This window comes from Tetrao urogallus, assembly GCF_951394365.1.
Source record: "Tetrao urogallus genome assembly, chromosome: 2".
Lineage (NCBI taxonomy): Eukaryota > Metazoa > Chordata > Aves > Galliformes > Phasianidae > Tetrao > Tetrao urogallus.
Window position 1 is genome coordinate 2,530,983 of NC_136814.1, and position 19,712 is coordinate 2,550,694.

Consider the following 19,712-nt stretch of genomic DNA (forward strand, 5'->3'; position numbering starts at 1 on the left):
ATAAATGCTATTTTAATAAAAAGCTACACGAACTTGAAGTGGTTGGGCCGTTTCTTTTAACATCAGTTAGAGTTACAGTCAACCCTCAACCCTCTCCCCTGCTTCATTTTAAGTCTGCCAAAGGCAAACCAGTAAATGATTTGTTTAAAGACTTGACTTTGGAACCAAATTGCTCTGGTGATGTTCCTAGTTCTTACTTTCGCTTTGTTCTTTAAATTATTCATAGCAAACTTGGATCTAAGATACAGGTGAGCTGCCTGGAAGGTGTGTACAGCAGCTCTCCTCACTTCATGCTGCATGAGCTGCTCCTTCAACTACAAGATGGTCACATTAGCACTTCCATGTGAACTCAGACTCATTACAGCCCGAAATAGTAGTTTATTTCTGATATTCTAATGAACCAAGTTCTATAATCTTTAGAAAAAATTAAGGTTAATCAAATCTGTTTGTTCACATTTTTTAGCTATTATTTTAACAGATGAATATTTGTTGTACATTTGAGTGGGTGAGGCTGTGAAACTGCCTCAGTGCTGAGCACATTCCAGTGAAAATCCGTGAGCTTCCAGCATTCTGGAAAATCCGTTTCCAATGTATTTCAGCACAACTTCAAATATTTTATACAAAGTACAGAATGAGTTGTCCGAAAGCTCTATAAAAACAAGTGTGAGATACTTGAAAACAAACCCGTTCCATTATTGGTTATAATTTATTCTAAAAGATGCCTATGTTCTTGAGGTCTGCAATGAGCTTCTCACAATTACCGCTTATTAATAACTTCTTCTTTTAGTTTTTCTGCAAGCACTTTCCTCTTCTGCAGTAGTTTTTGCTTCTCTTCTGAAACTTCCTACAAACAAAATGGGGGGAAAAAAAACAACACTGCAATAAATAAACTGCACGACTTCCTAATGCGTACTGCAGCTTCTAATGCTAACTGCTACCCAGGCAGGTGAGCCACGGCAGGCAGTGCTGGCAGAGACCTTTTTTCCTAACAAGGAGCAGCCAAAGAGCATCACTTTCAAACCTGATGCTGCAAGCCCACCCCTTCAAACTCGCTTGCAACCCAAAATGATGCAAAATTTTCTTCATTTCTTGGGAAGTGGGTCAAGCAGTGTCTTCACTTTACCGGTGCTGCTCAGGAGTTCACCCATCAACGCCAAGGGCACATCCTGAGCACATTAAAATGCTCAGCAATTACAAAGCACTCGTGAGACAACAAAGTTTCTTATCTTAAGTGGGTTCTCTTTGCTAAGGAGCAGCGATTTGCTTTTTAATAGCATTCTTTTCTAAGGTTTTCTACTATCCCCCTTATCCACATTGAGAGTTTAAGCATTTCTTTTCACATAAGTGTTTATCAGACCTGTTATTTGTAACAAACACATCATATTACCATAATAATGGTTAGCAGAAGGCTCTTTTCTCCTGAAGTCTGACCTACACTGACTGCTTTATCCTGCCATAGGATGCCAGTCTTTATGGCTGTGCCTGCTTTCCTTGGTGCAGCTGACTGTTTTTCCCAGATGTGATTTTCTATCACAAGGATTTCTGTGATCGCAGCACCTCCTGCATGCTAAGGAGCGTATCGGTTAATTCACTGACTGACAGTCAGTCCTTGAGTTCATCTCCCTGCCCTGCCCAGAATACTGTGTGTTTTATACATGGCATTTGCCTAACAGATTGAAAAGCAGCAGAAGCCTTTTTTTTTTTCTTTTTTTTTTTCTTTTTTCCTACTGTGCCTTAAGGAAGCAGGATTTGATACAAGAGTGGTTCTGCTTTACTGACTTTCCTTGCACTGAGCACTTGCTGTTACCATCACAGGTTTCACCTCCTTGCACTACACATGCAAGGACAAAGCCCTCTTTAAGAGAGATCTGCTGACTGTCCAAGTTGTAAAGTCAGACTGTGACAAATGCTTCAGTCATTATTGCAGATGGAACCAAGATGGTGACAGGATGACCAGCTGAACCAGCAGCAACACGCCGCAAGGCAACCACTGCTGCTGCGTTGCAGTGTCTACCAACTAGAATAATGGGATGAGGATCTCTTGAGGACACAGCCTTATTACTACAGTCACAATTCAATCTTCTTTCTGAGGTGCAGAACTATCCCACAGAGCTCTCCCTGCCCTTGATACATGGCTGAACAGAGAACACGTTTGTAGCTACCGACCAACATGGGTAGGAGACCGTTCACGACTGTATGTGGGACAAAGACACCATGAAGAATGGAATATCTCTTGTATCTCTACAAATTTACCATTCCCTTTCTTATAATTCTAATTCTTCCACAAGTATCTTCTTGTATTGGAGGCAACCAGATAGATGACAGCAGCATCTATTCCTCAGAGTGCCTTGTCCTTCTAAATTGCATTATCTCATCACTTCTACTCCAGTGGCTGATTTGTTAACCAGGGATTTATTTATTTGAAAAAGGAGCAAAACCCCCTGAGATCAAGAAAACTAAGCAAGCTTTTCTATGTAAAATTGGACTTTGCAAAATATTTTTTCCCTGTCTTAGCTGGAAAAAAAAAAAACCCAAAAACAGGGATTTAAGGAAGCCCTCCCCCCCCCCCCCCCCAAAAAGTTGGTCCAAGGATTAAAAGAAAGCCAGTACTCTAACAGTTCATAAACTTAATCAAGAGGATTTGTCAATACAGAGGTGAAATGCTAACTTAATCATTAACACTTTTAGCCTGTACTCTTCTGCAAAACCAGTGACTTGACAATAGTTCCACTACTCCCACCACTTGTCCTTTAATACTGCCACCACACTCAGCCACGCCTTCACTGAAACTGCCTGCCTGTTATAAAGCCATCAGGATGATTTTAGGTATTCGAACCCTCTACCTCTTTAGGAGATGGTTCCTCCTCCTTCTGCTCCGTGTTTGTGGGTGGTATTATATTATTTCTTGACTCTTTCTTTGCAGCTACCAGCATATCTCGTTTCTTCTTAAGATACTCCTCCCGTTGTCTCAGCTGCTGCTCGTCAAATTCTGGTGCATTCTGGATGTTTTTGAAGTACATTTGGAAATAATACACATAACAAAATTAAGTTATGTATTCATGAAATAAAAGCCTTTACATCAACTTTGCCTCTCAACTTAGTCGCTTGTTTTCAGAAGCCAAGTGAGCCACAGCTGTCTTACTAAGAACTTATCACAAGGTTAAAGGCTGAATGCTAAGTTCTAGAATTCTACTCTTAAAAACAGAGTGGTGATCTGAACTCCAAGCAAATCAAAGTGCTAAATACCACAAACAGCATGCTGGTTAAAAGAAATGCATCACGATAATAAAAACCGCGATTATAAACGTAACACTATTTTCTGTCATTCTAGTTTCTGTTTCGGGGGCAGAAGGCATTGCTGGTTGTTTTAAACTTACGTGTCCTTCTGGCACAGCTTTCTGTGCTGCACTTTCCGCACGTTTTGCAGACGCTCTCTTCTTCGTGTCCTCCTTCCCTCTGGTGGGCTGAGGTGAGCGCTCTGGGCCTTTCTGTGACGGGCGGACTGGCTTTAAGTCTGCCCTTGCGGATTGCTGAGATTCCTCTAAACAGCAACGTCACGTAAAAAAAAACAGAACAGTAACACATCAAATAAAAAATAAATGGAGGGTTTCCTCTAACATCCAGATCTCTCCTCTGAAGAAGTGGAAGATTTAATAAGAAGGGGAGAAATGTGATTTGATATTCTTTTCATAAAACTTACCATTAAAATCCACTGGTAAGTACCGTATTTACACGACTAAGTAACGCTTTACATTAAAGCACCACTGCTGCTGTTATGAATTACTGTGCAATGCTTGTGTATGGGAACTGCTGAGTCCCAGCCTGACCCACTGATGGAGCACCTAGGGAAAGGACAGTCAGCCCTGGGAGCACAGGTGAAGGCAATTCAGCTGTGTGACCAGAATTGGTGGAGCCTGGCTGCACCTCTTTTAGACCCCACTGAAGGGCTGACCCCTACTGGGGAAGGATTTCTCTCTGGAGGTCTCTTCCTGGTGAAGCTTTCCCCTGTGGACCTGAAGCCTTCAGATATGGGTAAGCAATTTTTTTTGCCTTCTCTTATAGCACCTTTCTATCATGCCAATTCTCCCATCCTATTGTTCTGCCCTATTGCTACAGCTTGGAATGTAATTTCATATGCAATATTCCAGTGGATGGTTTATATTAAGATTATGCCCTCATTCTCTGTGTTAATTAGGAGTTAGTAATCAGCAGCCCACACAGCATGCTTCAGCCAACTCCAAATACAAGAGTGCTGCTTCAGCTTTCAGCTTTGAAGAACAGAATCAGACAATAGTATTTAAGTGAGCTTGTAGGGAAGAGGGAAGAAAGCAAATACTCAAGGTGCAAAGTGTTATGCAGGCCCCAGAACTGGAAGGTCACCTATTCAGACCCACAGCTCAAGATCTCATTTTCAGAACTGATCTCCTCTCTAGGAGAGGATGCACCAGAAGTTGGCTTTGTGCCTGACATCAGCAGAGCTCAGAGGCCCAGGTGGGCTGGCTGGGGGCTGCCAGGGGAGCTCTGGGCAAGGAAGTTCAAACAAGGTTCAGGTGACCCCAGTGCCTTCCTTCCTCAATCAGCTCCCTCACCTTGCCCAAAGCAGCTACTCTGCATGCCACCCTGCTTAGCTCTAGCTGCTTTTTCTTGGACAAGTGCTGCCTGTGTTGACAAACAAACCTTCAGCTGATTCCAGCTGTGCTTTTCATATCTGCAGATACAAAGGATAATTTTGCCTTGCAATCCCACAGAACTCCACTGTGTGCTGCTGAGGCTAGAGTCAAAGTTTTCCAGTCAGCAAGCTGCAGAGCAGCCTATGTCTCTAGAACTTCACCAAGACTTCTCCCAAAGTGACTTACAACTATTTCTGAGTAAGGTAAGCTGCTGCCCCTGCTACATTTTTATTAAAAATGAAGAGTCTTAGAACTGTTTAAATAAACCTGAAAATACTGGTATCAATGCAAAAACACTGAGTACAATAAGAATTTTAGTGCATGCAGTCTTTTTGAGTGTATGTGTGATCCCTGAGTTAAGATGCGCAACTGAATGTAGCGAATTATAATTCTGCAGTGATGCACTGTGGGTTTTTCTCAGTAACGTTTAGAAACAAGTGATGTTAGTATTAAAGTATGAGCTGTTTCCTTGGCCCCTAGCAAAGCACAGTAAGAGATGGCATAGCCTAGCTTCACTGACACCGAGTGCAGAGCAAGCTGTTGTTCCCTCAGTCGTTTGTGGGTTTTTTGTTGCAGGAGGCTGCTGTTGTTTTAAGTTAAAGCATGGAATAGTTCAGTTCAATGCTGCTGCTTTCTTCAGTACAGAAAATGACAATAACTGAAAAAAGCAACGGGAAAAGCAAAGGAGAGAGAATGCTCACAGCGCAGAAAACAAAGTAAGAAATGCAGAATAAAGATGAAGAACTTGTGTTTCAGTGAAATATGTCCATCTTTTTTGATAAATTGCTTAGAGGTACTGCGAGAGCTAAAAGTGCTAGGAAAAAAATCTTCACACCAGAGCTGCCTTCTTTAAAAAGCAGAGGAAAAAAAGACCTAAAGAACACACAGTGCATGCCGAACACCAGAACCAACACTATGAACAAGGGAAACCACTTACCAGGAAGTAGTCCTTTGAAATGTGCTGTGTGTGTGCATTTACACTGTTGCTGTCCATATTGCAAACATTCGAGCTGGAGATGTTTGTGTCCTAGCAGTACCTGTAGGGTGTGATCATAGGACCCTCAGTTTCACTTAACCCATGAACCTGAAAAGACACTAAGGAGACAAGGGAAGGAGGGTCGATGGCAGACGTACAAGGAGACAACGTCTCAAAGCACTGTAACTGCACTGGCATATAACCTGTTTTTTCCTCTGAGAATTTGTCTGTATGTACACTCATACTGTGGGTGACTAAGCTAAGCAACGCTTTTTGATGTGGGCAAATACTTCAGTCTTCTCAAAAGCAACCCAGGGCCACTCTAGCAGGTGCTGCATCCTTATCTGTGCTGGGTGCAAACACAACTGGCAGGTATCAAGGAAGGGGGTGTCTTTGAGGAATGGTAGGAAGGCCACCTGCACTCCAAGGTGCTGTGTGTGACTGTTACTATGAAACTCTCCTTCCTATCTCCTAGTGGTGCAAGAAGTTGGGTGGTCAGTGCACAGGATGAATGGTTTTGCAATCTCATTTGTGAACCACTAACAGGGTTCACCAAACTGAAACTAAGAAAGCTAAAGCAACTGCCATTAGCTTCAAATTCATTATATAGTAGAAAACTTTTAGAGGTCCGCCAAATGAAGTTTGGGATCTTAAAGTGAAACTGTAAAAGATGATGAAAAGGCACGTGGCTGAAAGAAAAGAAATATGTGCCTGACAAAAGGTGGGGGTGCTGTATTTCCCTGACTGAGGACTGTTTTGTGTAAGGGGTCACACTGCCAAGTTGATGCTCCCTTGGTATGGGATACTTCCTCTTCTCAGGTAAGAAAGGCAAGCTACTCTGTGCTGTGCTAAGGTGACTCTTCAAGTGAGAATACAGCCAGGATCTGAGAACAGGTGTGGTGGGCAGCGAGGGTCTGGGACCAAACCACACAGAGAAGAAAGACAGAGGCACAGAGTGCTGTGCTCCTTCCCAGCGTTGCATGTGGTACTATGCAGAAGAGACTCAAGCTGTGGTTATGACCCCATTATCCAAGATGGAGCTTTAGATGGGAGCCCGTGCTCTGGAGTGAGGTATTAAGAGACTGAAAAGTAGTCTCTGTATGAGAGTAGTCTGGAAGAAGATTCACAGTATGCGCGCTCCTTGATTTTTATTTTAGCCCTCACCACCAACTGAAACCACTTTTCTAAGGTTATACTGGAGGATAAGCTGAGACAAGCTTTCTTAGTAGCCTTTTGGAACCGGTATGTGTTGCATGATGCCAGCTCTACAAAGCAAGATGATTCTCAAAGAGCTGTCTGTTGACTTCTCTTCTCTGGTGTTTAAGGAACATAGAAATGCTCAGCTTCAGCTGAACAGGCACAAGAACAGCAAACAAGTTCTGATCCCAGGCTCCAAGATCCCCTGTCTCTCAAATACAGATTAAGTTCTGCAGATGAGTAATCTAACGGTGCTGTTGAAAGGTGGCATAACTATGCAAAAATAAGAGGAATCAAATCAGGCTAAGAGAAGAATACAAGTACACCTGCAAGCCTCCTGCATTCTTCCAAGAGTGGAAAGCAGAGAATCAGAGTTTAAACAACTGTAACAAAACTTTCCAAGAAGGCAGAAAAGATGAGGGAAAAAGATATTTTGTAAGGTGACACTCTTTTCTTTTATATTTCCTAACATGAAGGACACTAAGTCAGTTTTAAAGAACTGAGGGTCCTACAACCACTTCATGTATTAATGGCCACAAAACAGGAAGTGCCCAAGGATGCCCCACAGGTACTAAAAAGGCTAAAAGTATCCAGCTCAAGTGCTTGTGATATGAGAGCTTAGTGTGAATGCATACAAAGATGAATAATGGACCCATGGAAAAATAACTAAGGACAGTGCAGACTTGCAAAAGTTGGAACTGTGTTATTGAAAGTGATCTCAGAATATCAAGCTACAAATTTTTCACAAACTCTCTTTAAGAATAAATTCCACTGAGATACAATGCTTGTTCTTGAGGATCACCTGTGTGTGTGTGCTGCACATCTAGTATTGAGCTTTCTCATAAAATTACCTAATGATAACTTTGGAGTATCTTCAGAACCATCAGCTCCCTCAGTAGACTCCTTAACTTTTACAGTTTCTCTTGAATCTCCTGGAGAACTGGTCACAGCTGATGATTTGCATTTAGCACGTGCCTTAAATTAAAACAGCAAACAAAACCAAGCATTACAATTCCCACCACTGTATCCCAGGCATTAAACTTCCAATACACAGGAAACTCTTGAAAACTCCTAATTAAAATGGTGTTGTTTACACTATCCATATTGCATTGTCAAAGTGAACAAAGCAAACTGCTTATTTTGTTTTACTGGTAGGAATGTTTGTACTGGCTTATAGTTATGAGCTTCTCTGTTTATTTTAGTTCAAAACTTACTCTCTAACCAACAGTCAAATTGAAAACATTAGATAAATTGACATTTTTGTTTCCCAGCTACAAATGGGTGACTTAGGGGTTTTTTATACTGTGCTTTGCTTGTGACTTTCCAACAGACCTCCACCCACCATAAAAACATGTCGTATAGTAAGAGGACTTAGGAGCATGCACTGAAGCTAGATATAAATAATCACCTGAATGGAAGTAACAGGTTGGATGATTTCTGATGCTGCTTTACCTCTATGCTTATCTGAGAAATCTTGACAATGCAATCCACCCCTGAAAAAGCTGGAAATTGCCCAGAAAATGTTTCTACTATTCATCAGCCCTCTGATTCGTGCTTTTCTGTTGAGTTAAATTGAGTGAATTTCTATTAATTCTGTAGCCAGACTTCCTGCCAATGCCTTCCAAATAAGTTCTGTATTATTAAACTCTTATGGTCTGGTCCTGTGACTGAAAGGAAGTGGCAGTAGGCATCCCAATGGGATCAGTCATGCTAAGGTAAGCTGAAATAGTATTTTCCACGTGCTTTTTGCTACAGTTTTCTATGGATAAGAAGGTTTAAGAATTCCATCTTAGAGCAAATAGAGCTGAAGTACCAAGTTTTATCTTTATGAAATATGCAGAAGTCTTCCAATAAGTAAGTAGTTTGGCTGACAGAATTACATGTCTTCAAAAAGAACCACTAAATGGAATTAGATACTGTAAACTCTCAAGTGCAGTTCACGAGGTACAGCTCCATGCATGCATTTCTATTCCAAGAAGAAACAGTTCAGTGGCTAGGCTGAAAAATGAGACACTGCTGTAATCTGGCACGTTTATCAAGAATACTGATATTCTTGGCTGGCCTGTAAGGATTTGGATAAGCCTGTACCTTAGAATATCATTTGTTAAAATGAGACAGAGAGCTTCTAGGTTTCGTAGAACAGGTGACTCATTTCCTGGAATGCATCATTGTAACATAGGAAACAATGTTTTTTCACCCTTTTTCTGCAGTGTCAGAGGACAGCAGAGGTTACTTTGGTAGAATTTCAGTAACATGACTATCATCTGCATGTATCACGGTCTGACCTAAGGAACAAGCTTGGAAATAAAGTGGAGACCTCTGCAGTAGTTATATTTGGCCTCCAGGTAGTTTCCTCTGTCAATCAGGCTGAAGAAATACACAATGCTTTCTCTTTTCAAATTTACTAGGCTCAATTTCCTATGATGGAAAAGAACAGAGAAGCCATTTTGCTCCCTTTTTAAACGGCCTACAATTTGAGCTTTTTTGTATACTTGAAATATATTTTCCTGTTGAAGAGGAGATTTACTGACACATTTTCACTGTAGAAACTACAGTCATTGTAGCTGCTGCTGCTTCCTCAGAGAAGCCTTCCTCAGACTTCAATCTGCTTCTCAGTTGCTTAATGACTGGCAGTTCAGCCAGTCCCCACATACATTCAGTTACCTGAGCGATGGTTTCACTTGGAAGGGATTTCTAGTTCCTGGTGATTAGGTTCTGGCAGCGCTGGGCTGACTTAATGAATAACTACAGTGTCTACGAAGCAATCCTTAACATTCCTGAGAGATTAGGAATGCTGCAGTCACTAAGAAGCTTATGCTTTGAAGTTTCTTTGATCTTGACAGAATTGGTAATTCAGATGTTCTCTAAATCTGAAAGGCTGACACCCGTTGCCAGAATCTTACAATTCAGGTGCTAAAGGAATATGCTTATGAGCTGCACCAGATGATTGGTGAATACTGGTATTATACATGGCATTAATGTCAACGATACCATCAAGAAAAATGTGGACAACAGAACAGCCCCTTCAAAATGAAGACCTTATTGACAGAGCTTTTATTTGCTTAGGTGGCATGTGCTGCCTTGGAGTGATACAGTTGATGCCTGGGACGAGAATATTCAAAGCATTTCTCAATCCTCAGCATAAACCATCTAGAAAGATAAAATACTCACTTCTTCCATCCGTCTCCTTTCTTGCTCTATTTCATATTCTTCCTTAGATTTCCTGTAACACAAGACATAAGTCGAGACTTCTTTGCTACCAATGACTTCTACGTAAATTCAGCACTGCTTAAATAGCTGGGGACTATCAAATCAATTGTTGGATATGTGAGCAAGTGTCCAAAATACATAGGCAGTGTCTCCTATTTATTTCCACAGAAATGACAGCAGATACAACGGAGCACAACAGCACAATTTGGTAAATTCTCAGCTACAAAACGTTATTTTTCAATGCAATCACCACTAAGCATTTTCAGCAGCAATGAAAAAGAGCTTGTGTTCAGTGCTCCTAGAAGACTTCATGACTGTCCAGAACACAGCTTGCCTTCCACACTGCTGACACCACTGCTGATCATCAAGCAACTCACTGTGCTAATATCTAGTGCCTGGTCTCCATACACATTCAGCCAGCATCTACAAGTTTCAGTGGAAGCAATTTTTTTTCTGCATAAAGGAATCCAAGGATGCACCTTGGCTTCATATGTGCTTCTGTATCAAGTGCCATCTTGCCAGAGTGCCCCTCTGCTGCCATCTGTCACTCAGCAACAAAATATAACTGGATATTGCTGGGAAGGTTCGACCTCTACTGCTGTACTACCACCATCTGCCTGTGATGTTGTAGGCCAGCATCATAACACAGCAGGCATTTCTTCCAGAGCAGCCTACATATTTCATGACTTAAATGAAAATGCATTCTTGAAAGATAAAATCATGATAGACATGCAGAACTCAGTCCTCTCTCTTTCCCTGAGCTAAAATAATTGCATATGAATTTCCAGGGCTTATCTATCTATCCACTGATTGATTTGCTAAAGGTAGAAACACAGAGGGTAAATATAATAATATAACCCAAATGGATTAATATGTTATTATTTGTTTATGATTCTTTCTATATGGGTGAACTGGGAGTGGAGGAGAATCTACAGAAGTTGTATCAGTCCTCATGCATCTTAGATGACAGCAGGACACGCTGAACACAACTAAGGAGGAGGCTGTGGAAATGAGTAAGGACTACTGCAGAAGCAGAATTTGCCTTTCTAAGGCTTTGAAGGACACAGAACAAAGTATGGTATCCTCGTTAAGGAGTAATAAAGCTGCTTTAAGCAGTGTTGATCGTATATCTCCACTCCTGGGTTAAGAGTGCTCATAGAACAGCTTACAGCTTCCTTTGTCCAAAGTCACTGGACACAGCTCTGCCTTGAGATTCAGAGGACAATGGAACCAGTGGGGCTTTTAAGGCTGCACATCATTTCATGAATCACCAAGATGGTTCCACCATGGCAGAGTGGTAATTCTTATGTCTTTAGATAGCCTTGATCACATCCACTGTCCAGCACAATTCATTTTTCTTGTGCCATCTGAAAGCAGTTTCCCAGAAAAGGCTAGAAGGTCTATATCCTTCATTATAAAGGCTATATAGGTCCTATATCCTTTTATTTTAAAGGAAGGTGGAAAGTAGGACTGATTTCTTATTTTACCTTAGAACCTCCCTGAGTATTTTCATTTCTTCTTGTTCAATTTCACTGAATACATCGGAACCCTCTGTCAAACAGTCAGGCAACACACCTACCAAAAAATAAAAGTATGCAAAAAGCATGCTTTACTCTAAAGAAAGTTATTTCGAACTCCACTGGAATCAGTGTTCAGACAAAGATGAGAAATAAATCTTGTTGAGATAAAGGAGAGAAAGAAAAAATATACTTAATCCTTCCTTACTGTAAATTGTTTACAAAATGATTCTAGATCCTTGTTGCAAGTAGCAAAAAGGCAAAAGTCTCTGACATAAAAAAGGCTTTGCTATCTGAGGGCAGAACATACAGCACAGTCTGCACTGATGGTTATATGGTATTTCCTGCAGACTACAAATCAACTACAAATCAAATGGTTAATTAAACCATTTTCTAATCTAGGTGTTGCGTTAAACTTAAGAAGTATTCTCTGGAAAAAAAACACGCACCCAGTGAGACAAAACAAAGGAATAACACAGAAGACATGGATGAAAAGAGGGAGAAGATAAAAAAAAACTTCTAGGAACATCAGCAGAGCAGTAGAGTTGGGTGTAAAGTTCTTCTTTTACAACACTTATCTATTACAATGATGAAGGCCAAACTTCTACTCTGTCCATAGATTTTTCATGTGCAAATGCAGTGTGAACTGTAGGGCAGGCATGACAGACTGCACCCAGCTCTGCAACAGAGCACTATCACTACTGATGAACTGATGCAATTAACACTCAGCAAAATTCTCTAGCAAAAAACAGATCAAGTTTCACCCAAAATCTTATAGAGTTCGCCATCTGTTACTTGAAAAAGGAAAATAAACTGCTGTGTCTGAGAATATAATCCAAGAACTAAAATCCTGGTCTCAGTAAAATCAGCTCAGTGTTTTCCCTTAACTTCAACTCCAGCACTCTGTTTTCATTTATAACTGGATTACACAGTCTTTAAAAAAAAAAAAAAAAAAAAAAAAAAAAAAAAAAAAAGTAAATGTGAGGGTTTTTTTTTTCTTTTCTACTTCTTACCATTTCTTTCTTTCATGACTCTTATAGCTTGCAATTGCATTTCCATATTTTTCTGTACCATCATTTTTTTAAATAGTCTGAAATCTTCTGCTGCCAGCACTGTCTGCAAAATGGCCTGTGGGAGGAAGGCATATGCAAATTAATTAAAATACAGAAATCAAAACCTTTTCAGTTTGCTTGAAATTATATTAAAATTTACATTCTGTGGAACTTGTTGTTAATAACTCTATTTCATCCTTTTATCTGTCTGCTTTTTCTAGCTATATAAGTTGAGCTGGTAGGCAAGAAAAGAATTTGATGGTTTATTGCCCTTGGATCATCATGGCTACATATTATCATAAAGCCCGGATGGTTTCCCAGTGTAAGTTTATAATCACAATTTGTTGGATTTCTTGAACAAATCTGTAAGCTTGAGAAAGGAATGTGAGCCCTGACAAACCTTGCTGGAGGAGACATTTCAACAAGGCACTTTACTGGCAGGAGGAGCTCCCACTTCTCTGCCCCACATACCTGAGACAATTCCTAAAGATAGCTTCCAGCAGGTGAAGCAGTACAGAATCAAGCCTTGTCTCCCCAGGGCAATCTCTGTCTTACAGATTTTACTGTTTTATTACAAAATTGGGGGAAAACACCTTTTGCTTTTGTGTCTGTTTTTCTTAATCCTCAAGTTTTTCTGCTACTACAAATGGACTGAATGCCACCATAAAGCTGACAAATCTGCACATAAAGGTAGGTGGCAGACATGCCTTTAAGCTTAGAGGTTTGGTTTAGAAAGTATAAAGCATGGAAGAGAAATCTCAAAAGAGTGACAGCACACAAGTGCCCGCTGCTGTTTCAAAGATGCACGTTTTGCTGCTCAAAGTTCACAATATAAACAGGCACAATAGGTTTTAGAACGTTGAAGTTTTAAAAAGAAAGCTTTTCCAACATGTATGTTTGCATGTTCAAACATGCATCTGTGGAAAGACAAAGCTAAAACATTAGATCTATGCATTCCTTAGCAAAGGAAAATATACCTGCGAAGTGTGAGTCTTTGCAAGAGGAGATGAAAAAGCTTCCTGAAATTTCTCTTCAGTAATGCCAACTTCTGTAAGATAGCCTTCTAATAATTTTTCGACCTGTAAGAAATATAAGCCTTACTTTCTAGGAGATCTTCCCCTAAGAATCGTGGTGTTTTTTGCCCATAGCTCTATCTTCTTTCTTGCTGCTGTTGTGTTTTTTTTAAAACTCCCAGAGAAATCACTGCAATAACATCACTGCTTTCTCTGATACTTCTGGCTTATTTGCTTTTATAAGCCATTCTAAATCAGCTGATATTCCTCACCATTTGTACTTATTAAGTAAAAGGATTTTTTGGCCAGTCTGTGCATCCAAGGATCCATCTTCAGGATCACAGCAGAAATCACTGCTGGCCTATATTCACTCCACTCGTGGTTCTTGACATCAAGAACTACCAAGCCTTGTTATAAGGAGACGTTTTAGAAAACTGTGTGCATTGATTGTAAGTATTTTCAGCATGCTCCAAAAACATTCTGTATTTTATTCTGATACTTGAAATAATTCAGTAGGCTTACCGATCTCACAAGGAAACAAGTTTTCTAACATTGTGCTGTTTGTCATTAACTTTCCACAACATGTGAAGGCTCTCCAGCCCATAACACATTCTAGCTAGCCACTGCACTCACATTAAGGACAAATAGGTAAGGCTGTGTAAGAAAAAATAACATTTCTGTATATCTGTGCTTATGCCTAAAAATGCACAGATGAGCATGACTCAAAGAATACCTAAATAACACTCATGGCATGCAGCATTAGTAAATTCCGAATAACAAATACAGCACAACTAGAAGTTCATCCACATACTACTTCAACAGTGCACATTATTTTTTAGAATTCCACCCCGGCAGTGAATAACACTCACCAGTGCTTGGTATTCCTGATAAATTTCTGTGTAAGACAACTTGCTTTCCTCTTCATCATCAAAAACTGGAAAACACACATCTCTGAGTCAGTGTTTCACGTACCTGTACTTCCAATACCAGTGCCACAAATTAATTTTCCATTTAGAGTAAGACCGACCTTTACAAGTTAATACTTTTCATCATGTGACAAGACACGATCAGTAATAAAAACCTATTTTTTCACACATTCAGGCTACCCACGTACTTGTGGCAATTTATCGTAACACCGCTAATTTAATACTAGAAAAATGCATTTTCACAACAGAGGAGATTCCTAAGCAAGCCGAGGATTTGGCAGATAGATGCATTAAGAAGTAAGATTTAATGTAAGAACTACCATGTGAACTTGCATGAGGTTGTTCTAATACGGAAGATGACACTGAACCAGGTTATTTGTCTCTGCATACATTTAAATGAAGGCTGTGCTAATGACTTGAACTTTTATTTTAAATGCTGTTCACTAACAAGAAGACAGTGTGATGCAGGAAAGAGAGATCGTGCTTGCAAAACAATTGAGAGAGAGTCCCAAAGAGAAGATCTGGTGTTGGTCATTTACTGTTACTTGGTAACATTTTATCTAACATGGTCCAGACAAAACAGGAATCCATGCAGCAGGTGCCATTATTATCCATGCAGACTCACATTAACAACTCTTGACGGGAAATACCAAGCTAATGATTTCTGTAGCACAGAATAGAAGCAGCAGAAAGCAAGAGAAATGGAAGACTGGGGGTTTTACACTCACATTTACAATTTGCATTTTTATCATGTCAGCAACGAACAGAAGTCATGTAAAACCCAGCAATTAAAGCAGAGGCTTATTAGTAAGACATCGTCAGTTCCCCTCAAGATTAGCCGCTCCACCTTGGACAAGTCACTGCCCATTTGCATGCTTTGAAGTCATCTGAAGAATAGGAATTCTGCTCACAAACTGGTGAGCGGGTGCGATTTTTTTTTCATGTGCCATCCGCAATGGTGACGGTATTTGTGTGACAGAACTAGTGCAACCCTCCCAGTAATTCAGAGTGACTCTTGGAAAGATCATTTTCCAGCTGCAACAACACTGAGGCAACATCAGTCAGAACCCAGACTGTAAGATGGTCGTTCCTAACAGCTAGCATCAATTCATTACAACCTGCAGCAAATATAAATATCTAATCAAACAGTTCTGGCCCTCTAAATAACACAAGGAAGCTTGCTTTTCAATAGATAGAATTTGGAAAGCCAGCAATTGCTTTTGTTTCATTTCTCCACCTAGGAAAATGTTTTTTTCCATATCATTTCATTACAAAAAAAAAAAAAAGGTTTTAGAAGTATACAGCAATACATACAAATGGTAGAAAATGCTTGTTTCACAAAAATAGTACTATAAATCCTACTCTTAAAACAAAACAGCTTCTATGTTAACCACCACATTACAAACCCAAGATGGTGAAGATTCTTAACTGCCTCTATTGTCTTCTGCATCTCCTTCCCTCTGGGGATCTCTGTGTTAGCCTATGCAGGCCCTAACCTTTGTCTTTATGTCTCCCTGCCCTTCTACCCCCTCCTGCTCCTTACCCCTCTGAATACCCCAGGAGGGCTGGCAAAAGGACCAAAGGGACTCTAGGTCCTTCTCCTTGCACAGTTCCAGGACAACATGGAAAGCAGAATGGAAAGCTTCCACAAACTGCTGCTTTCAGAGTCTGAACAAAAAGGATGAAGTGAAATGTCAAATAAACCAAGTGAGGTCAACATCCTCCTGTGTTAAACTGCATTAAGGAATACTGTGTCTGAATGGGGATCCTGGATTTTCTCAAGTTTTGTCTTCTAAATCATGTTGTGATCTTTTTCCTCTAGGTTTTGGCTCTGAGTCTTTGGTCACCAAACAGGAAAGACCTGAAGAACCCAATACACCAGGACAAGATGGGAGACCCAGATGTCCTTGGGAGACAAACTCAGCATTTTCCTGCTAAAATTGAAAACCACTGCTAGCAAATTCCTCAAACACGATGACAGCTATGTGAAGCTTGAGTCCTCCCTGCTGGGACTGAGCTGACTCATCTGCAGTCACAGACCCAGTAAGTACAGGAGCTCTTCTGTTCCTACCCCCAGTCCCACCCCCAACCAGGAGTCACAGTCACCTGCTGCTGCTTTTTGTACCCTGTCTTTACCCTCCAGTCTTCAACATCATTGTCAAGCTCATCTATTTACAAAGTAATATTTCAATTTATACCTTAGAATATCTGAGTAAAACAGAAAAGCCCCCACCCTTTAAGGCATGCCCACAGGCTGAGCTTGAGTTCTGAAGCCACAGAAATGGAAATTAATGAAGCCATGAGAAATTAGTCAAGTCCCCAGAAAGAGGGAAAGAGAAAACAAGCAATTAGCAACAGATATAACAGTAGGATCACTCCTACTAAATGCAATGTTAAATAACCATGCAAAATTTAGTAATATGCAACTAAATATGCAAAATAATTGCACACCCATTACTAAAGCTTGAACTCTAGTTTTGACTAATCAGAAATTGACACTTAATTGAAATGATGCCTTTTTTTTTTTTTTTCTTCAGTCCGAAGGCTTTGGACATTTTGAGAACAAAAAGAATTCTGCCCCAACAAAACACTTCAGTAACAGTGGTAGAATTAGCACATTTATTGAAAGGAAAAGCAAACAAGCGCTGAACGGCAATTAAAAGTTTGCATTTCTTCAACTGTGCTTCTTAGCAACCCTAACACTGCAGCAACACTTCCTCAGCCTTTTCTTTTTTCTCAATAGCTGCTGGGAGTTGTCCAAAGAAACCCTGGAACACCACTTGCTCCCATTTCTCTACTTTGCTCCTCTAATTTCTTACACAGCAACAAACTGGCAGGGGGCCATTATATAAGCCCGCTTCATGGAAATTTACAGAGGTTCCATAAATCTTCTTACTGCCAGTAAATTCCACTCAACCTTCTAAGGAGAGATCACTGCTACAGAGAGGGATAATGCACACCCTGATTCCTAAAACAAGAGAGGCAGCTCCCACCTATCCCACCCACTTCACGGCAATCAAAACGCCTCAATGGCAAGAAGTCTGAGCAGACACTGAGGCGAAAGCTCTAGCCACGCTTTCTCTGTTGCTTCCATGTGGCAGACTGGTAACTTTACCCGACCTTCTCATTTACCAGTGTATCAGGGAAAGGTGTGAGCGCCCACAGTGATCTTCAGAGGTCACGAAGGGTGGAAACAATTTCCAGATTCATAGCAGCCCTCGACATGAGCTGCTGCACAGCACAAGGTGACAGCGCCGGGAAGCCTTTGTGTCATAATATCAGTGTTTCAGTGTTAAAATGCATCGATGATGGCTTAAAGGATTCTCCTCAATCAAAGCATTCCTTTTATTGCACGCTGAGTAACTCAGGATAGGTGACTGTAACCGGGTTTTTATTTTATAAATACCTTCACCATCACTGGGGGTTTTCCACACTCATCTGACACCTGCTTGAGCAGGTATTTCACCCAGCCCTCCCCATCCCACCCAGGACGCTGAGGCTTTGGGGTGACAAAGCACGGCCCGTTCACCCAAACCTCCAACAGCTTTCCCAACCTCTTAATATGTGTTAGGTTTCCTTCATATCGTTCTCCTGGTTAAAAACGCCCCGTTCTTAGATACAGCTGACTGGAGCGAGCCGCAGCTTAAGCACGGCAGCTCCTCGGGTGCGACCCGGAAGGACCACATTTTATTCCTCGTACCACAGAGCGATGCCTTCAGCCCCTCAGCGCTGGGGTCCCGTGCCGGCCTACCTCACCAACCCGCACCGAAGCGGGGTCGCCCGTCCCGCCCGCCCGCCAACCCGGCTCCTCCGCCAGGAAGGGCCTCAGCGCCCCGCCGCTCACCCTCGCATTTCTGCTCCATGAACTCCAACACGGGGACGGACCAGGCGGGCCCGCGGAGGAACCCGGCGATGCTGTCTACCACCCACTCCACGTCGGCCTCCTCCTCCTCCGCCGCCATGGCCGGCCCAGAGCGGCGCCGGGTTTGGGGATGGGGGTCGGGCGGGTGGTGCGCGCACGCCTCACCACGGCAACTGGCGTCACGGCACCACCGCGCGCTCCCGCGGAGGGGAGCGGGGCTAGGCGCGTGGGGAGGGTGGAGGGCAGAGGGCTGCCCTAACGACCTACGGCCGTAATCAGATCATGGCTTTAGGGGAGGGGCGGTCAGCAGCCGCAAATGCGGCGGCATTAAAAGATAGAGTGGAAACGAGGCCTGCAGTGAGGTCGCCGCGAAGCGGCGCCGCGATCGCTGAAGAGACTGCGCGTGCAGCGGGGCTGAGGGGAGGGACGGCAGGGCGGGAAGGCGGGCGCGCTCTCCCGCCGCCTCAGCCCCCAGCTCTGAGCCCGCTTTTTTTTTCTTTAAGCGACATTAATTTAATTTCAGCCATTGTCCTCCCCCACGGCGCGTCTGAACGGCTGGAGTGCCCTCCTTAGGGTTTAAATGTATTCCCCTCCCGATGCTTTGTGGCTTCTACGTAACTGATAAGTTGGGATGTTTTCTTACACGCGAGAGATTTGTTTTTAAAACCCAAACGCCTATTTTAAGTGTATTTATCTGTCGCTTTTGCTTTTTGCTCAAGTACTGTCACCATCCTGGTTGCCTCAGGCGCTATTCTTGTTCTTAATTAAGAATATCTCTTGTAGACATTGATGAGATTTTACCCGCAGGTAGATACAATGCTGTGTGCCAATTAATTTATTACCATCTATAAGAGAGAACAATTCTATGCTGTCCTCACTACCTGATGTGGTGCACAAAGCTCCTTTATGGTAGCCCACCAGTGCTTCCATCTCTGCAGTCAGTTCTGTGCTCTGATGCCATGTGTAACATAAAGGTACAGCTTGCCTCCTGTAGGACAGCCACTTCAGATTTGATGGTTGGCATGGTTCGATTACTAATTCAGACTTCCATGGTTGTACAGTATGTTCACTTCTTGCACATACAGCCCGCTGTATAGGAGTAGCATCGTTTTAAGTTTGCTCAGTAGCTGCCAGCAGTCACCTGTGTTAGACCAACTTATGTTAGCTCTATTGACACCAATAGAGAGCACTGTCATTTTTCTACAGTCTTTTGTGCTTTTTTCTAAAGCCCTTTCCGCGTCTTGCAGTGCTGAGCAACTAATGTCTCTAGAAAATAAGTTGCTTTATGA

At 41.8% G+C, this 19,712-nt stretch overlaps 1 protein-coding gene across 1 annotated transcript; it reads right to left on the reverse strand.

Moving 5' to 3' along the window:
* Positions 1-757: 757 nt before the first annotated feature.
* CFAP36 (cilia and flagella associated protein 36) lies at positions 758-18,523 on the reverse strand (the record flags this gene model as incomplete). Its single annotated transcript, XM_079532991.1, has 10 exons — positions 758-844; positions 2,844-2,999; positions 3,378-3,541; positions 7,695-7,818; positions 10,015-10,066; positions 11,541-11,628; positions 12,584-12,698; positions 13,600-13,701; positions 14,505-14,569; positions 18,406-18,523. 10 exons carry the CDS (start codon positions 18,521-18,523, stop codon positions 758-760), a joined length of 1,071 nt encoding a protein of 356 aa, XP_079389117.1.
* Positions 18,524-19,712: the final 1,189 nt, after the last annotated feature.